This window comes from Marmota flaviventris, chromosome 5 (genome assembly GCF_047511675.1).
Source record: "Marmota flaviventris isolate mMarFla1 chromosome 5, mMarFla1.hap1, whole genome shotgun sequence".
NCBI classification, from domain to species: Eukaryota; Metazoa; Chordata; class Mammalia; order Rodentia; family Sciuridae; genus Marmota; species Marmota flaviventris.
In genome coordinates, this window is record NC_092502.1 from 42,187,642 (window position 1) to 42,206,255 (window position 18,614).

The window sequence follows — 18,614 nt, forward strand, 5'->3', positions numbered from 1 at the left end:
TGGCAGCTAACAGAGGGGCCATGTGGTATGGCTCTGAGCAGAGACAGCACATGCATGTGCCAGGGAGTGATGAGTAAGATCAGGAGGTGGACCACGAGCAGATCAATTCCCCATAATGGCAGTGTTGTGTGAGGACCTTGGTGGCAATTCCCTTTGGCTGCCCAGACTGTTCTATAGTAATTGCGTGGTGATGTGGTAAGTTCACATCCAAGATAACACAATAAGAACACTCAGGTATTGCAGACAAAGTAAAATTTATTGAGACAGACAGAAATGCACCTACTCAGGACTACAGTTAAGCATTTGCTCTTAACCAAAGAGTTGTGTTCACATTCCAGATAAGTCTACGTGGAAAAGCATTCAGAATACTAGTTTTTCTACATCACTATTTCATCTACAATAGGGACAACAAACTGACACTTTGGATTTGATGGGCTCTTGTTACAACGCTACACATTTAACAGGGACAAACATCAGTGACTTTGAGAAAAAGGTATAAAAAGACCAAAACCACCCACTGTAGAAAGGGCTCTTGGATGTTGCTGTGCGGTGTGGTCAAGATAAAGCGGAACTGAAACCAAATGTGCATGGCATCCTGGGAAGAGCAGAGGGGCAGACCTGGAGACACATGTGGTCACTTGTTGCTGGGGGTGGGGGAAGGGGCATAAAGGAGGAGAAACTGATAAAACCCCTCAAATCCAGTATTAAGGTATTCCCATGCCTAGAAAATATTTATAGAAACAAAAAGACATTTACATGGCAGACAACTAACCATAGTGGAAGAAGATTCTGAGGCTCAGACTGGCTGCCACAGTAATGGAATTCAGTAAAGAACTATTTATAAAATAAGAATGAAACTATTCTCTCTACAGATTTTCCCAAAATGAGTGAGAATCCAACTCAACATCTGTCTCAAAAAGGGACTGGATTATCAATAATTTTATTTTATGTTTTTAAAATCAATCTCTTAGATATACTTGGTCACTGTAACTAAAGGACCCATTTGAAAAAAACAAAAATTTGACTTCTAAGGATTGGGTAACTCAAAATCTCAAAATCTAAAGAACTTGTGGAAAATACTAAAGATCACTAAAAAACCTAATGCCGACATGCTAAAGTAAGGCATGAAAAGCATTGTTAATGTTGCTTCATTGGTTTGGGGTCCAGTCTTAAGAGGGCTTTTTATTTAATATTTTAATGAATCAAAACATCTTCTTGGAATATCTGTGAAAATGGCATCTCATTACCTTCCTGGGAATTGCCTACAGAGCACTCTTCTCCATCATTAAGTTAATGCTAAGGATCTTTAAGTGTCATCTTAATTTGATACTTGTCATAAGATAATTAGGCAAATTAAAATCAGTGGTTCACTCTGATCACAGAGGTTTCTCTAAGTGAAATCAATTTGTCAATTTTAATTTGTTCTCTTGTGCATTTTTCCAAGCCTGAGGAAATAGTAACAATGGTTTTCTTTGATGGTCTAACCTGAGATTCTTTAATATGTCTTGATTTTTAATGTACTCTATTGTAATTTAGCGGCAATTAAACACCTGTCTTCTAAACTATGCTCTCAGAGTTTTGTCTGAGAAAAAAATATGGAAACAGAGGCGATGGAGTTGAGATCCCAGTGCAGAGCTTGCCTATGGTCTCTATTTGGGGAGAATATACACAGATCCTCAGGATCCTGGCTGTAATTTGTATCTTCCAAGCCAAAGGAGTTAGCAACACTAAGTATATTCATTTTCCATCTGAGTCCAACTCAGAGGAGAATGCCACTTTGTCCAGTCTATCGCAAGGATTGGAAAATGCTAATTTTAGTAGGTTACTACATACCAAATAGTCAATTTGGGGTTGAGGGCTGGCCAGCCACACGGTGAGCATGATTTGGCCAAATATGCTTTTTGCGCCTGAGTTGATGTGGTTGTCTTGTGGCTTGGTTGAAGCTCATGTGAAAGACCAGAGAAATGTGGCCCTGGCTGGTTAGGGTAAGCGGGTCTGTAGAAAACCAATAGAGGAGCTTATGGAATGGGGCCATTGTGAAGACTACTCTTTGGTATTTGCGCAAGAAAAATCCTAAAGGATATACAGACGATGCCCCTACCAAATTTGGAACTAGACTCCAATCACGAGGAAGAAAAATGCAATGGTGAAAAGCTTTCATCAATAGTTATCCAGACATTTGTGGGGAGCGAGAGGGGGAGGACCAGCACTTAAAAACCTAGCCCTAGCATCCATGTGTTTCTATGAGATTTTTTTTTTAGGACTCCATTTGGGACTCTTTGCAAAGGATGGAGAGTGAGAAAAAAATAATCTATACAACTTTTGTACCCTCATCACAATTCAGGGATAGAAAGGTGGGAAAGCAAAATATTAAGAACCCTAATTGTTTTTCTTCTAAGGAATACCATGGTACTATCTTCTCAGAGAACAGGGTGAGTGTGTGCACGCCTTAGAAAAAGCCCTTGAGTAGGTAGGGAAGGGAAGGGAGATGCAACAGACAGCGCTGCTGCAGCCTGAGGGGGGCTTTGAGCTGAAATGATGAGGATGGCTTGTGAAGCTGCCCAAGTGGGAGTTGCATGGCTTCTGCAAGGAAAAGGATTCAGGCAAATGGAGGCTTATCCAAATCAAAGAGGCTTCCAGTAACTCTGCTAATGCATAGAGAAGAAACCTCCTCAGCCTGCAGGCTACAAGGGTTGACTGTTAGTGCAAAATAGGACTTTGATACAAATTTTTCTTATTCCAGAAATTGTGTTCCAGGTCTGGACAAGTTGACAAATTTGTTATTGTTTTTCAATGAATTTTTAATAGCTAACCAGACACTTTTTCTCAGAGGTGTGTGTTTGTGCAACGCACGTACATATGGTCTCCCCTGTACGTGCATATGTAAGCACATGCAGAAAGAATCATTCAGACACCAATTTTTAATAAAGAAGATGAGTTCCCCAAAGGGACTCTTTGACTGAATTAAGGCTGTTGTTTGTAGGAAGCCGGGTATAGTGATGTGGAAAAAAATCTTTTTAATAATAAACACCAGGGGTGGTGGGGCAGGAGGAAAAGGTACAGTGTGGTGTGTTTTCCACGACATCTACAGGACACAAGAAAAGCACTGAGACACTGTAAGGCTGGGAACCATGCTGTGATAACCACCAATGTGGGTAATCAAAAAGGGTCTTTGACGTTTCAGAGGGTGGGGGCTCCCTGCACTGCTGGAATTCCAATAAATCACATGCTTGTGGCAGAAATCTCACAGGAGGGAAGGAGGCTCTAATTAAGCCAACCATTCTCTTGTCAAAAACATAAAAAATTAAAAAAAAAAAGTAAAACCCAAAACAACACCTTTCTCCCACACAACTGTAGGCAAAATCAGAAAGCTCTGGGGACAAGCAGTTGACTTCCAAACCTTAGGTTGGGTACAGAGAGCAACAGTGGAGAAGACCTTGGTGCCTTGGAGTCTTAGATACAAATGCAGGAACAGGAAGTGTCTTGCAATATTGAGCAAAACGCATGTCCTCTTCCTCATGGGGGCACTACCATATGTACCCAACCTCGTCTTCTTTGTCGTCATCCTCGTCCTCGTCGTCCTCTGTCACAGCTCGGGTGTGCACCCTCAGCTTCCCCCCTTTGTCCTTTGGTCCCAGCTCCCGTTCATCCTCTAGGTCATCCAGCAAGACCACGGAACCACCACTGCCAAAGTCCCCGGAGGTTTCCTGCTCCTCTTCTAACACAGGGGAAAAAAAAATGGTTTCAGGTTGGTTTCTGCTTATATCTCATGTCCCACATTGGGAGGTTCCTTCTGCCTGAGACTTAAATGGTGGGGTGCAATGCATGGAAATTACTTCTGATGATGTAAATCTCATCACCACCCAGGGAGGGTGAGTCTCTGCAGCATGGCCCATAAGCTGCTTGGATATGAGCCCTTAGATTCCTGAGTTGATTCTACATTCTTAGGAGATTTACAATCCTAAGTGAGAAGTGACCACAGCCTATTGCTCTGTGCCAGTGACAGTTCCCTGTCAAAAACTGTTGTCTAACCCACAGGTCCTACCCCTTGCAAAATTAGCAAGGGGTGAGCTCCTTCGACTTTTGGGTTCATGTGTATCTATCGTAAACTTGCTGAAGACCAGAGCTAACTCTTGAAATTCTTCTGTGATCCTTCCATGTCCAGGACCCACAAGTCACCCAGGGTCACTGTGGAGTTCATGCAGAAGGTCCTACTCACCACAGCTCACAGCACCCTGTTTCCTGGAGCCAGCCAGCTCATTCCCGTATTTATCCACACACCAGCACTGCCCTGTGCTGCCGTGGCACTGGGTGGCTTTGTAATAGCCGTCCTCGCTGCACCTTGGTATGAATGCCCCTAGGGGAACAGGAAGTCCAACTTTAATCAGAGAAGCACAGACACATTTAAGTTTAATCCCATCTAAGACAGAGAAGAGAATTCACACATCAGGACAAATATTTGCTGCAGGGCTGGCAGGAGAGAATGTGGCTGCTTGGTGATTAGTCAAGATTATAGGCACCATGGCCTTTAAGAGCCCAAATGAATTGAAATCAGTTTTCCAAAAGGCTTGATAATAGCTGTCAGGTATTCAATGCTTACATGTATTCTGGGCACTAAGACATGCACATATACAAATGTGTATACACACACTATCTCCATGAGTCTAAGGCATATGTATCCTTGCTACCTTTTAGTAAATAGGAAACTGAAATATGGGAAAATTAAGTAATCTGCCTCAGGCACCCTCTAGTAAATATCAAGTCCAGATTTATGTCAGTCATTCTGAATCTAAAGCAATGCTTCTTCAACTTCTATAATGAAGAACGTACTTGTTTTAACTTCCAATCTATTGTGGACCAATCTTTGGTCCAACCACATATGATGACACTGCTATTAAAGTTTCTAAATGTATCAATTTCTGTGCTTACTTCTGAGCGGTAATGTGCTCTGTAAATTACCACCAATCCACAGAGCACATAGTTGCCAGCCGTTCACCTTCCATGCCATCCTGCCTATAAAAAGGCAATGATAGATAAGAGCTTTCCTTGCATTATTTCATAGAGTCATCTCAGTATCACCAAAGGTGTTGGTGCTGTGTCTACCTCCCTGTTTACATATGAAAGAAATGATAAACTACTTGCCCAAGGTTAGTCAGGATTCCTTCTTTCATGAATTCTTACATTTCCCTTTAAGTGGGTACTTCTGTTAATTGCTTTTATTAATACTTGAGAAAAATCATGGTTTTTATCTTTATATACTATTAATGAAATGAATACTGGAAAACATTTAGAATGCTCCTTTCTGTGGGTTTAATTTTTGGATTCTTTTATAAACATGTTATTATTAAAAGCCTTTTTTGTAAAACGGAAAAAAAAAACCCTCCTAATTTATTTATAAAATGATTTGGATAATTTTCTATATGCTGGACATTTTATATAAAATGAGAGTGATATCTTCCTTGAGGATTTTTCCATAAAAATATTCTGGGCCTGTTGTTGCCTATTTCAGCAGGTGAGAGCAGCATTTTTATTCATTTCATGGTTTTGACTTATTGCTGCTGTCCTCTCATTTTTGTGACCAAAAGTTGGTAACTGATAGTATCCATTCCATCTAGGTTTTCATGATTGTTTTAAATTGTTTATTTTAGCACTAGTTATCAAACTTTGGCCCCAGGACTAGCAACAGAATCTGGTAATCCCTTAGAAATACAAATGCTGGGGCCCCACGCTCAAAGCACTGAGCCAAAAACTTGAGAGGGTGGGGCCCAGCAATCTCTGCTTTGAAATACCCTCCAAGCTGTTTGAGAGCCACAAATCCAGAGTTCCTCCCATTTGTATCACTCAAATATTTGAGCTTTTTCACCTCATTGTCCCAGATTTCTCCATTTCATTAGTTTGTTCAAAGAAACCACTTCTGATTTGCTGTTGTGTTATTTATTATCTCATTGTTTTATGCTTTAATCTTAATCATTTCAGTTTACTGTATTGTCTTACAGCTTGTTAATTTTATTTTGATCTTCATTTTCCACAAATGCACCAGAAGGTAAGTAGATTCCTCTAAGCTTCACCTTAGCTGTTTCCAATAGGTTTTGGTACACACAGTGCTTTTGAGTTTCATTTTACTTCTATTATTTATCTGAAATTTGTTGACTTTGTGGTATAGTCCATGGAAGGACATTTCATGTATATTTGGAAGACTGTATACTTTACGCCTATCTGCAGGGATACATATATAAATGTGAATGATAATTTGCTGTTCAGTTCTTCTCTATCCTTTTTTTTGTCTAGTTGAACTGTAATTTTCCAAGGCTCTAAGTATGATTATGGAAATGACAGTTCTTCTTTGCAATTCTATGACAATTTGTTTTAAAGTTGTGATTACATCATCAGTTTGATGGTATAATAGGGCAAAAGGAACATTTTGACAAGATGATACTCTTTGCTTTTTAGAATGCAAAGTATTTGATTTTGTCAGATATGAACACTTATAAAAAGGAATATTTTCTATCTTTAAACTTCAGCTTCCATGGAATTGTTTTAAGTCTAACTTTCTTTTAAAATACCAATCAATAGTTTTGGTCTCATAATAAATGAGATTGGCCCATTTACATTTATTGTGATGATGGATGGCTTACTCTTATGTTTCCCATTTCCTGCCTTCTGTGGAAATCATCCAGTTTAATTTTCTCCATGTGTTCTATGCATTTAAAAACTATTTTAATATTTTTGTGGTTACTTTTAAGTTTTCCAGAGAAGCAGTTTTTCCTAGCAATATCTAAAGTTAATTTATACTTTCTTACTGAAGAAACAAACAAAAATCCCACATATATTTATACCATGTTTGTTCATAATAATCTGAAATTTTAATTATGGTTTGCTATTTTTGCAGGGGTGGGGATACTGGTGGTTAAACTCAGTGGCACTGAGACTGAGCCTCATCCCTATTTTGTATTTTATTTAGAGACCAGGTCTCACTGAATTGCTTAGCGCCTTGCTTTTGCTGAGGCTGGCTTTGAACTCATGTTCCTCCTGCCTCAGCCTCCCAAGCCGCTGGGATTACAGGTGTGCACCACCACAGCCAGCAGTTTGCTATATTTTTGTAGACTATTTTTATTTAGAATGAGCAGCATGTCATTTCTTTTTTTTTTTTTTTTTTGTAGTTGAATTTGTAATTCTGGGATAATTTGCCTGGTGGAGTGGATCCCTTATTGATATTTTAGTAAGTCTATGATTGTTAAGCCTATTGACTCTCAGTTTGAGAATCACTCTGTCATCACACTTGAATGATCATTGGGATAAGTTTAAAATTGTAGGTTCAAAGTTCTTTCCCTTTAGCACTTAGGAAATACAATTTTCTTTAAATTAGCTTTGCCACTAACAAGTTTGATGTCCACTGACAGTCATTGTGATTGTTTTGCAGTTATTGTTTTCCTAACAAGATATCTGAGTGTGCTTCGTGACTGTGTGCTCATCTTCTGTGGGAGGATTCTTAGTGTTACCTTCTCCTCAGCCTCATGAGCACAAGCCCCTGCTTTTGTGGCTTTCTACTCCCTAATCTTATTTCTGTGTCTTTTAGAGGGACTGTGTTTTCAAATCTACTTTCTATTTCATGGAATGATCCCAGAAAAAGAGTGTGGCATTTCGATAAATTGGAACCAGAATTTAAGCATTTTACTCACCAGGCTATTCCAAGATGACCAGGGTCTCAGAGATCAAATGAGATCCTGGAGAGGAAGGTACCCTGGGGACCCTCAACACCATAATAAGCACTAAGGAAAGGATGCTGATGCCCCAGTTCAAGGCTCTTAGGTGCACATCCCAGTGTGCATTATCCCTAGTTTTCAGGGAATGGTAGAGGAAATAGAGATAGTACATGCTGTCAATAGTCCCCAAAACCAAGGGGAAGAGAAATTTGTGAACAGATTCTCAAAGATTGCAAAGAAAGAGAACAAGCAGAGAGTAGGGAAATGTTGATCCTCCCCCTGGAGCTATAGTTAGAAAACAACAGCACTCAATCGACCTAAAACAAATAAATAAAAATTGGGCCGAGCCCCTGGGTTGGTAAGAAGCAGGTGCTGCACTAAATCTATAATTTAACAAGATTACTGCTTTTTCTAAGTAGGGAGTAATTATAACTGATTATAATTTGTTGCTTGAATATCCCTGAATATGGTTATTATATTAGTATGGTTATTATATTAGATTTCCCCATGCATAAAATAATTGGTAAGCAAATAAATGGCTTTTTTTTTTTAGCCAGTATGAACTCTGTATATACAATATGTGAAAAGACAATGTGTCTTTCTCCTGGTAGGAGAAAGGCATTTTATTCACCTGTGCTAGGGTAAATGGAAAAATGAGACATCTCAGATGACAGACCTTATAATTTTCTCATTAATTATTAACTAATGAGGCAATAACAAGATATTCATATCCCATGGAAACTTTTTAATATATATATATATATACACACACACACACACACACACTAATTGCATAATGTCATGTAGATCTTAGGTACGTCTTAGGTACTGAAATCCAAAACCTTATCTCATGTGGAGGAACAAGATCAGCCAGCCTAAGTCCCTGCACTGGAAAACAGATGCAGGAGGAATTCAGCCACTTTGTCTTCAGGCCAGAGTGATGTCTTTTTCACACAGGCGAAGAACCTAGACTCCAAGTTAAAAATCAAGACATCTTTAGAGACTTTTCTGAGTTGAGTGGGGTGTTATCAGAAGTCAAAGGTATGAAGCAAACCAGGGAAGTAATTTTCAAATGTAGAAGGAAGAGAGAATATTTACTTTGATGTGATCAAGAAATCGAGAAATCTCCAGAATCCATAGCCTGCTACATTTTACAGTCTGCAAGAAAATTTGCCCGTTTCCTTCAAATAACTAGATAGACTTCTGAAACGGCAGGCTGCTTAGGGAGCGCACCTGCCTCTGCATGCTTAACAAGAAGAATTCTGGATTATTGTGTTGCAGCTGTCAGCTCTTTTTAAAAAGCAAAGAAGCAAAGCAAAGTAGGCTCCTTTTTTCAGAAAATGAGATTTGCCAATGTCTCGGTGACAGCCTCTTCTGAATGCCACCATTCCCCCAAGTGGTGGAGCCAGGGAGGCTCAAACAGGCCAGTGTGTCACAGACTTGCATATTAGGGAAACAGGCACAACTCCCTTGCCTATGCCTTAACACTGGAGGTGAAATGAGCAATTTATAAACAGCCTGAGCACTTTCCTCCAGGGATTGGGTGAAAGCAGAAATAGGGAAAATTGCAGACACCCTTCAGCCCTCCCTGATAAGCTCTGAAGGGGGTACAGCTTGTCTTCCTCCTTGAATGGACAGCTTGCTTTGGAGACTAGAAGACATGCTCTCATTTATAGGCCTCATACGTTTAGAGCTGAAAAGAATATTTGAGAAATCCATTTGATGCCCCTACCTGAAAGAAGAGAAAGCCAAGATTTGCTGGAGCCCAATATCAGGCAGGACCTAGCAGGAGAGATGGTACTGGCTTTCCAGCTTGACTGAGCTGCCCATTAGACCCAGCCTGACCTCTGGTTCCTCCCGCTGGTGGAGCATGCAGCAGTACTCAGCCAGCCAGTCCCATTTATGGCCAGCTGTCTGCGGCATACTACCAGCTGCCTGTGAGAGCTTGGCCTGGGCCAAAACGAGGCATTTCCTTCATGAGACACTGGCCCTAATTGAATAACCATTGCAGGGCTGAACGTTACAAGGGACATGGATGGTTTAATTAGTTGTTTAAACGGGTGGCAAGAAATTGTACTTACCCAACAGGCTTTTCCCCTTGCTCAGCTTCTGAATTCTGTTCATTTCATTCTGGCAAGGGAGACCTAAAAAATAATTTATGGAAGTCAGTTTCCAGATGGTATAGATATAATCTCTAATGATTGACTTCACTCTGGATGTGAAATGCAGACGATGACACACCTGGGAGTAGAACTGCTCCATATGCTGCTATTATGCAACAAAACAAATTCAGGCCATTAGAGTTACTAATTAAAAAAGAAACCATATCACGAGGTACTTAAAATAGTATTTAGGGGCTACTTGCATTGTAACAAGAATTTTTCTTCCTTCTAGCAACTCAAGCAAATGCCTAGTGTCTAATAGGTGATTTGCAAATCGACTTTTTCCCTTTATATCAAGAAGGAAGATTTCAGCAAAGGCTCCTGTGAGCTGAAAACTGGGACTAAGGCTTATTAGTGGGTAAGTGTTCTGAAGCCCCAGACCAAATAAGCAGAGGTGACAGATATGTGATCTACCCCACCACGTCGTGCTACTAGAGGAAGAGGACTAAAACTACCCCCAGGACAAGGATGAAAATACAGAAGAGATCTAGAGAGGCAATGCCCATCAGAGTTAAGAGCCTTTAAATTTAGGATCTGCCCCTCTGAGTACTCTGGCCAGCCTCTCTACCTCTGTCAGCTACTAAGTCCTTAGTTATAAAATGCATGTTGTATGAGCCCCCATAAAACCATCAAGTTTCCAGAAAAGGACAGGTATAGTGGGGGGCCATGTGGCTCAGTGGGGTGTTATGGAAGTATGTGGCACCCTCTCCTCCCTAGAGAACTGATTTCCTTTCTAAACATAGTGATGCAACCTCCTTAAATCTCTAGAATTTGACTCTGACTTGCTTTGGCAGGTCTTGCATCTCTGGGAGGTTCTGCTATTTGCTCATGATCCTCTGAGCCACTGTTATAGTTCCCTGGACTCCTATTGACTCTTTCTACAAGTCCCACACATATGAAGGATCTAAGTGCCTATTTCTATCTCTTACTTTGTGAATTTCACAATACTATCTGGTCTTCCTGTGAGAGAAACAGGTTATAATATGACTTCTGGTTTTAGGATGCTTTCAGAGTAAAGAAGAAAGATCCAAAGTGAAGACAACAAATACGAGTAGAACCAAATTCCATCTGTGATTATGAAAGGTAGCATTTATTACAACAAATAACTACCATTTTGCTGAACTGTTAGAAATGTGCCAGGCAGTGTTCTAGAACCTTACAGGTCTTCATTGCATCCTCACAATCACCCTACAAGCTAGGTACCTATATTATTCCTCTTTTGCAAATGGAAATTCTCCTCTTTATAACTGTTTAGAAAGATGAGAAGAAACTGTGGGTGTTTGGAATGCTGCTCCTGAAAATGAGGAACATCAAAATCATTCATGAACACCATGTCAGACAATTTACTATGAAGCAAGTTTCCAATTTCTTTCAAATTGTCCTATAGCAATTTTTAAGACTCTTAAGGAAAAAATTAATCTGACAAAATCTACTCAAAAATAGAGGGAGGGGAAGATAAGACTCCAAAGGGAAACATGTTCACCATAGATTCCTCTAAGAAAGCAAGGATTTTAATGAAAACTAAACTGTGTAAAGCAAGATTTCAATGCACAGATGTATAGGCTAAAGGATAAAAATGACAAGGAAGAGAATTAGGCCATTAAAAAAATGAAGGCCACCTCCAAAGCAACAAAATTTATAAGAAACATCCATGTCATCAATGTTCTTGAGGAAGGATGAATCAGACAAAACAAAGACAGTTTTCAAGGATAAAGTTAAGTTCCCTGAAAACTAGAATTAAAAAAAAAACAAAATTCAGTTCAAAGGAGCATAACACGTCTCGGGGAAAAAGTGACAGTGACACAGAACATGCTTTAGTTTTTCTCTAAGAAATGAATGTGTTTGAAAAGTAGAGAAAGATTGCCTTTAGTTTTCAGGAGAAACGTGGCTAGTACTTAACAGCAATTTGTACATACTAGCTGATGTCATTAGAAAACAAAGAAATGAAGTATTAAAAAGTAAAAGAAATTATTTGCAGACGATGGCATCCCATACCTAAAGAATCCAAGCAAACCAACCAGAATATCTTTATGAACACAATGAGAAGGTATAACGATGGTTAGACATGAAATTGGTATTGATACAACCACTAATGAGAAAGTTCAATGGAAAAAAAAGATTTCACTTATGATAACAGTAAAAACAAGAGAAATATAATGGTGAGAACAAAGCTTAAAAATGTAACTCCAGTGGCTAAGGATAAATCCTTTTCTAAGATAAAAAGAGTGAGTATTATATAGCTAACAGGAACTTTTGTTTTAATTGGACAAATGGCTTCGAAAGTTCACAGAGGAAGAGAAATATATGAAGAGTCAAGAAAATTTTGGAAAAAATAAATTAATGCCATGAGAGAATTGGCCTACCCAATATTAGGACTTACTGTAAAACAACTGTGATGTAATAGTGTAGAACTGATTTATGATTAGTTAGGACAGATTATTCTGGAAGATCTATGTCTTATAGGTACCATTTCAAATTGCCGGGAGAAAGATTAGTCAATAAATGACACATAAGGACATCTGGATAACTAACTCTAGGGTTGGGGTGGGACTGAGTCCTTACTTGATTTTTAGATACTTGCACAATCTAGAGTGATACAAGATTTAAATAAGCAATAAAAACTAAAGGTATTGAAGAAAGCATAAGAGGACTTGTTTACTACCTTAAAAATTACAAATACCTTTCTAAGGCTAATGTAAGATTTATGATTTCAAAAAAGCAAAATAAAAAAAATGGAGACATTCAACTGTCTTAATTTCTCTCTAGAAAAAAAAATCTATGGTCAAAGGTGGGGAAAAATATTTGCAATATGACTAAAATACAGTTCTAATTTCCTTAATATATTGTTTCCTATTAAAACACAAAATTCTGATCAAGTGTATAATGAACATAAACATTTATAAACATTTCAAAAATAAAGGAAATCTAAGCATGCCACAAAGATGCTCAACCTAACTCATGATAATAGAAATGAAATAAATCCTATGTGGAGAGAATATTTCTTTCCATTGGGCAATGATCACAGTTTGGTTATTCCATGGAGAAATAGGTATTCTTAGGTAGTTTGAGTAAGAGTAAAAACTAGTGTAACACTTTAAGGGAAAATTCAAAATAATGCCCAAATTAAAGATGTGTATACTTTTCTCTGGTAATTCTGGTTCTAGGAATGCATCTTAATCCTATAAATGTGTACACAGGAAATCATTCAGTGAAAATCCACTGAATGCCCTTTTGTAGTGCCCACAGTTTTACTATGTGTATATGTTGTCTATGGATATATGAATAAAAATATATACATAATTTAAATACTATTAGTAGCCATCCTTTTCTTCCCAGGGGTGGGGTCGGCCATCCCTGCCTGTAATAGATTGTCCTGGATACCTCACTCATGCTGAACCAGATTTTCCCGGGGCTTGGGATTAGAATTCCAAAGCAAACCAAGCTGTGCTGGCTCCTTAAACCCCAAGGAAATTGAGACAGATGTAAGTAAAGGGAGGCCCCAGAGCCTCCTAGGAAGTCAAGACATCTGCAACAGGATTCCTGCAAGTTCCTGTCTGAGTGTGGATTACATGAGATATAGATATATTCTTCAAATCTTGTCTTTTTCTTTCAATAGCTGCAATTTATTTATAACTAAAATGTCCTTGTCTAAGACACTCAAGTATAATACTTGCAAGTAACTTTCACTTAAGGGAACATGGAGAATTCACGTCACAATGGGGATTATAATACCCTTACATTTGCACAGTATTTTTCAACACAGAGAATCTCTTAATGACCTTGGGGATTATGCAGTGAAGGTTTATACACATCCGCTTTACAGGTAAAAATATTGAGATACAATAGGGTTGGAGACTTTCCCAAAGAAAGAAATAACTCAAATAAGAGACTTCTTGATTATACTCTTAGTTTTTTAATGTACCGTGTTATAAATAAGGAGAAATGAGCCATTGGGATGGCCTTTAAATGGTATGAGCTCTGCAATCTCCAGCTGTGTCTTTCTGTGCACTGGTCCCTGTTTGCCTGCTTGCTATGTGATGGGGTCTTTCTTTGCACTCACTTGGCTGCCCTGGACTCTGAAGCCCACCTCCCTCCGGCCTTACCTCCAGGCTTCTGGAAGCAGTAGCACCACTCGTTGTTAGACAGCTTGCCATCCTTGAAGGAGTCACAAGAGTTGAAGAGTGGCTTGATACAGGGCTCGTACTTATCCAGGTAGATGGCATTGATCTCTGAGTGGTCAAGCAGCAGGTCATAGTTCATGTCCAACTTATTGAACATCCAGCCCAGGGAGTCTTTGCAGATGGGCAGGATGCTGGTGTCAAATCCTGCAAGAAAAAGGTTCATCTCAGCTACCACCCAGCCTGGCCTTTCCCACCCTGCCACTCCTCAGATTTCTGCCCCCAGGAGAGACAAGGGCTGGGCTCCACCTCCTCCTGGACTCAGGCTGGTTTCTTGCCCAGATATAGTCTCCTTAGTCTGATGGAATATTTTCTTCTTGTTGTGGGTTTCTTAAATGAAACTTATTAAAATGTGCTAAAACAGAAGTCAGTGTTTGAGGAAAATATGTGCTAAAGAAAACAAATCCCCAATTCTAATTTATCTGTGATGTAAATATGGGTTTTCATTTACTAGACCTGCTTAAAACAGGGTATGCCTGAAACGAAGGATACAAACGTACTGAAAACTACACTTCTCTATTTAGAAAAGAAAAGAAAAAAGAAAAAAAAAAACACAAAATATTGTGAAAAGGATAGCAGTGAAATGAAACTATGTAGTATAATCCAGAAGCACTGATTATATCCCAGAGGGCTGTTAAATCCGAACAGTCTGAACATTAATGGCAAAACAAGCCAGGTACTGCCTTCGTCCCCATTCTTCTTTTCTGCAATCCCCTAAAGAGACGCATGAGATGGAATCCAAACCAACTCAGACAATAATTTCTTTCTTATTTCCCCAGGGGAGGGGAAGTAGTTTTCTTAAAGAATTATTTGTTTCCACAATGGAAACTGTATGCACTTGAATAACAATACTTAGCTCAACACTTGGGACATTGAGACCACTGTAGACAAACCCCCTAGAAGACATGCCCCAAATCTAAATCTCATCTTTCTTTCAGAGTCAAAGGCATGATACAATCTCAGGTTATTTTATAAACTGGATTTCTAGGACTGGTTTAATTTTCCTGGAATACTGTGAGAAAAGTTAACTTTTGTATTGCTATATACAAAGCTCTCCTTTAAGCATTTTAGACTTAATTATCTCACTAAATCCTTGTAGCAGTCCTATGAAATGGTACCACATGGTCTCTATGGATGAAAAAAATAAGGTTCAAGGTTTGAGTTACTTGTACAAGATCATGTAATTGTGGAGCTGGAATTCAAACCCAGGCGGCCCAATCCAGAGTCTGTGTCCTCAGTGACTCCTCTCCCAGGGTTACCTTGGTATTCCTACCCTCAGGACATCCACTTGGCTCAGGATGCCATATTTGGGGATAGCTCAAGAAAGAGGGTGATACAGTGACTATAATGAAGGGTCCTAATGGGTTCAGTTGCCTACTCCAGCGGTCGCTACCGACAGCCTGGTCATCATGTTCTCTATGTACCTTCAGGAGCCCCTGCTCAGGCAGTAGGATATGAGATGCAGGAGAGTGTGCCCAACCTTATAAAAGCTGTAACTGGAAAGAAGTCTTCACTGTCCAGAAGTCAATAAAATGAGTTTAACACCTCCCCTCTGAGCTTTCAGAGAGCCCAGTGCTGCCCCTCATCATCCACATTTGTTCATCAGATTTTTAAATACCCCAAGGGCAAAGAATGTCTTAACCCATTCCGTAGAGTCACCACGACAGTCACATGGTCAGTGTCATTAAAACAAGCCAGGGCCTGCCTCAGTCACCACCATCCCCTTTCATTATTATGATTATTGCTAAGAGAAGTTTTCTAGCTACTTTTAAGTTTACCTTTTCCAACATAAAATATTTGCAATTTAAAATCCATTAATTTTGATATGTCAGAACATATCTTTAAAAATCCCCCCTTTCTAGAATGGAAGACATAATGTATCCCCTTCTCTGATTGAACATGATGACTGTCAAGAGTCTCTATGCTGATGAGGACCCTAAGGCTGCTACAGGACGACCAACACTGACAACACCTGGCTCTATACTTTTATAGGCGATATTTTACATTATCTGAATCAATTGTATAGGATATTGACATTTTATACGTAGAAAAGAGGGGTTTACTGCTGATGGGTCATCAAAAAGATGTGCCAAGCTAGTTAGCTAATAATCAAAAGGTTGAGCCCACTCTGCACTCATTCAAAACTTCTAGAAAGAGGCACCTGTATGTGGCATCTGTGGCTACCAGGGGCAGAGGATCTAGCTGGCCTCAAGTGCACAGGGCCCAGCACAATTCCAAAGCTCCCCCTTCAATGCTCCTGGATTAATAAAAATGTTGCTCCCTCTCTGGACTTCAGGGCTAACCATGCATCCTTCCTCTATATTCCCTCCACACCAATTGCTTCAGGACATCAAACCTAAAGCTTCTTTGGGGACTTAATTTGCTCCTGGCCAAACAAGTCTTTTGCAGGATCCTAGCTGTCTATGGAAGGAGTCTCCTGGGACTGCAGGCTGTAAGGAGCAGCTCTCTTCACATCAATCTGCTCTCTGTTGAAAGGTTGTTCAGAAAGCCCAAGGGCCAGGCTGCTCCTAGAGGACTCGGGGAAAAAGTTTCCCTAGATCATCTGAGAATTAATTGCCTACAAACTCCCAAAGAACCTCTGCAGGAATGCAAAATAAATTATCTCGCCTCACCCTTCCTATAGATACAACCATCCAATAACCAGCCTTCCCATCTAGATCCTGGGAAACAAATGCTACCTTGCCCTTAGGATAAAAGATTAAAACTATTAAAATAATTATCCCCTAGATATATATTCTTCATGGTATTTCTAGAAGGTTATGAGCAGCAAATAATAATCAAAGATTAAGGTGGGTTTGTTGTTGTTGTTGTTGTTGTTGTTATTATGTCTGAGATGGGTCTTGCTGTGTTGCCCAGACTGGATCCTAATAGTGGGCAATATAAGTTCTTACCTTCTGCATTGAACCAGGAGCATTATTTTTGAAAAATCCATCCAAACAAGTGGAGGATCAGGGATGGGATAAAATGCTTTGTTTTAAACAACATGTTTTTATATTTTGACCAAGTAATATCTAAGTGGCTATACAGAATAGGTTGTGGCAGAACTACATGCATCTGAACAATTGTGTTGCTCAGCAATATATTCTGTGCCAGTTGACCACAGTGTGGAGAAGCCCATCTCTAACCACCATTGAGTTAAATGCATGGAGGGACTCCATTGAAGTGCAAATACTGGTGGCCCAGGAGCCTCTCTTCTGGCTGATGACAAGGCAGAATGCGGCTTCTGCCCATTCAGCAGCCGGGGCCAATGGTGGCTCCTTGAGGAAACTACAGGGTGATGCGGGGTAGGGCCCACTTGTCTGGGAGTTTGAAGAGATAACAAAATGCAGTCTGACCAATTCTGACCAATGTATACAGAGACATTAGCAAAGATACTTGCAACAGTGTTGGTTATATTAGCTAAACCTTACCAACAACCTAAACTCCCCAAAATAAAGGTCCACATAAATATATTGTTATATCTAAAAATTAGAATTCTATGTAGCTATTGCAAAGAATACTTCTCAACAATATGACTGAAAAGTCATATTTCTAAATAAAAGGTCATAAGACAATCTGTAAAGTTTGACCCAAACTTTGTAATCAGTCATACACATAAACACATGTACTTTCATACAGGACAAGGAAAAGCCCTCCAAGTTTATACTGCAGCATGCTCATAGTTATTAAAATGGTGGGAGTATATATTTTTTTCCTTTTCTTTTTGTATACCAAATGTGTTTTCCAAAATGTCTATAGTAAACACAATATTTTAAATTAGCCTTTTCAAAACACAAACTGTTTTTTGAGTCCAAAGCATTGCTTCCTTTTCCACATTTTAATATTTCTAAAATTGGGACATATTTTAAAATCAACATGTACATTTAATGTAGGGTTTCTTTAACCCCAAAATGCTATTGTTCAATCAATAATGTCTAATAACTGAAGAAATGTGATACTTGCAGTGAGATAAATTAGCAAAAGTAGAGTGGTCTTACTGCCTTGGGCTGTGTCGGAGCTGGTGGGCTTGATGACCCTGTTTGCATCCTCATGCAGAGCTCCAAACCAGTCTTTCAGCCGGGAGGCAAGATTCCTCAGTTCCTTGTCCGTGCAGGCTGGAAAAAAACAAATAGAACAAATAGTGAGTCCTGAGTTTTCTGCCCTCAGTATGCGAGGCTATTGGGAAAGTCACGTTCAAAGCAAACCTCAATCACAATGTAAATCCCAACTTTGCTCTGAAAGTATTCCAAAGGATGCTGCCATCACAAGTAGAGTAAAACAAAGAAGAGCCTAAATTCCCAGGACAGTCAGCATTGTTCAGACTTAAATTTGGATAGCCTACATGTTGGTAAAGCAAGCTTCACAAGCCTCTCATTTGTGTGTGCGGCATCCTCAGAAGACCAACACTGATCCTTTTTGCTAACCACATACAACTTGCTATTGCACATTTGCCAGAGCAAATTACATTTTCCACTATACTCATGCCAAGAGATTAACACCCAGCAATAGCTAATGCTCTTAGGGAGAGGCTGCTTAGGACACCAAAAGATTCCAGTAATAGCAGATTCTCC

The 18,614-nt window shown here is 39.5% G+C and overlaps 1 protein-coding gene across 1 annotated transcript in view; it reads right to left on the reverse strand.

Annotated features, from left to right (window-relative positions):
- Positions 1 to 295: 295 nt before the first annotated feature.
- The window catches only part of Spock1 (SPARC (osteonectin), cwcv and kazal like domains proteoglycan 1), a 495,655-nt gene continuing 477,336 nt past the window's right edge, over positions 296 to 18,614 (reverse strand). Inside the window, exons 6-10 of the mRNA XM_027941082.2 lie at positions 18,042 to 18,158; positions 13,969 to 14,190; positions 9,785 to 9,847; positions 4,220 to 4,357; positions 296 to 3,718 (exon numbers count right to left, since the gene is read on the reverse strand). Coding sequence (XP_027796883.2) covers positions 3,528 to 3,718; positions 4,220 to 4,357; positions 9,785 to 9,847; positions 13,969 to 14,190; positions 18,042 to 18,158 — 731 coding nt within the window. The 3' untranslated portion in view covers positions 296 to 3,527. The remainder of the gene's footprint in view (positions 3,719 to 4,219; positions 4,358 to 9,784; positions 9,848 to 13,968; positions 14,191 to 18,041; positions 18,159 to 18,614) is intronic.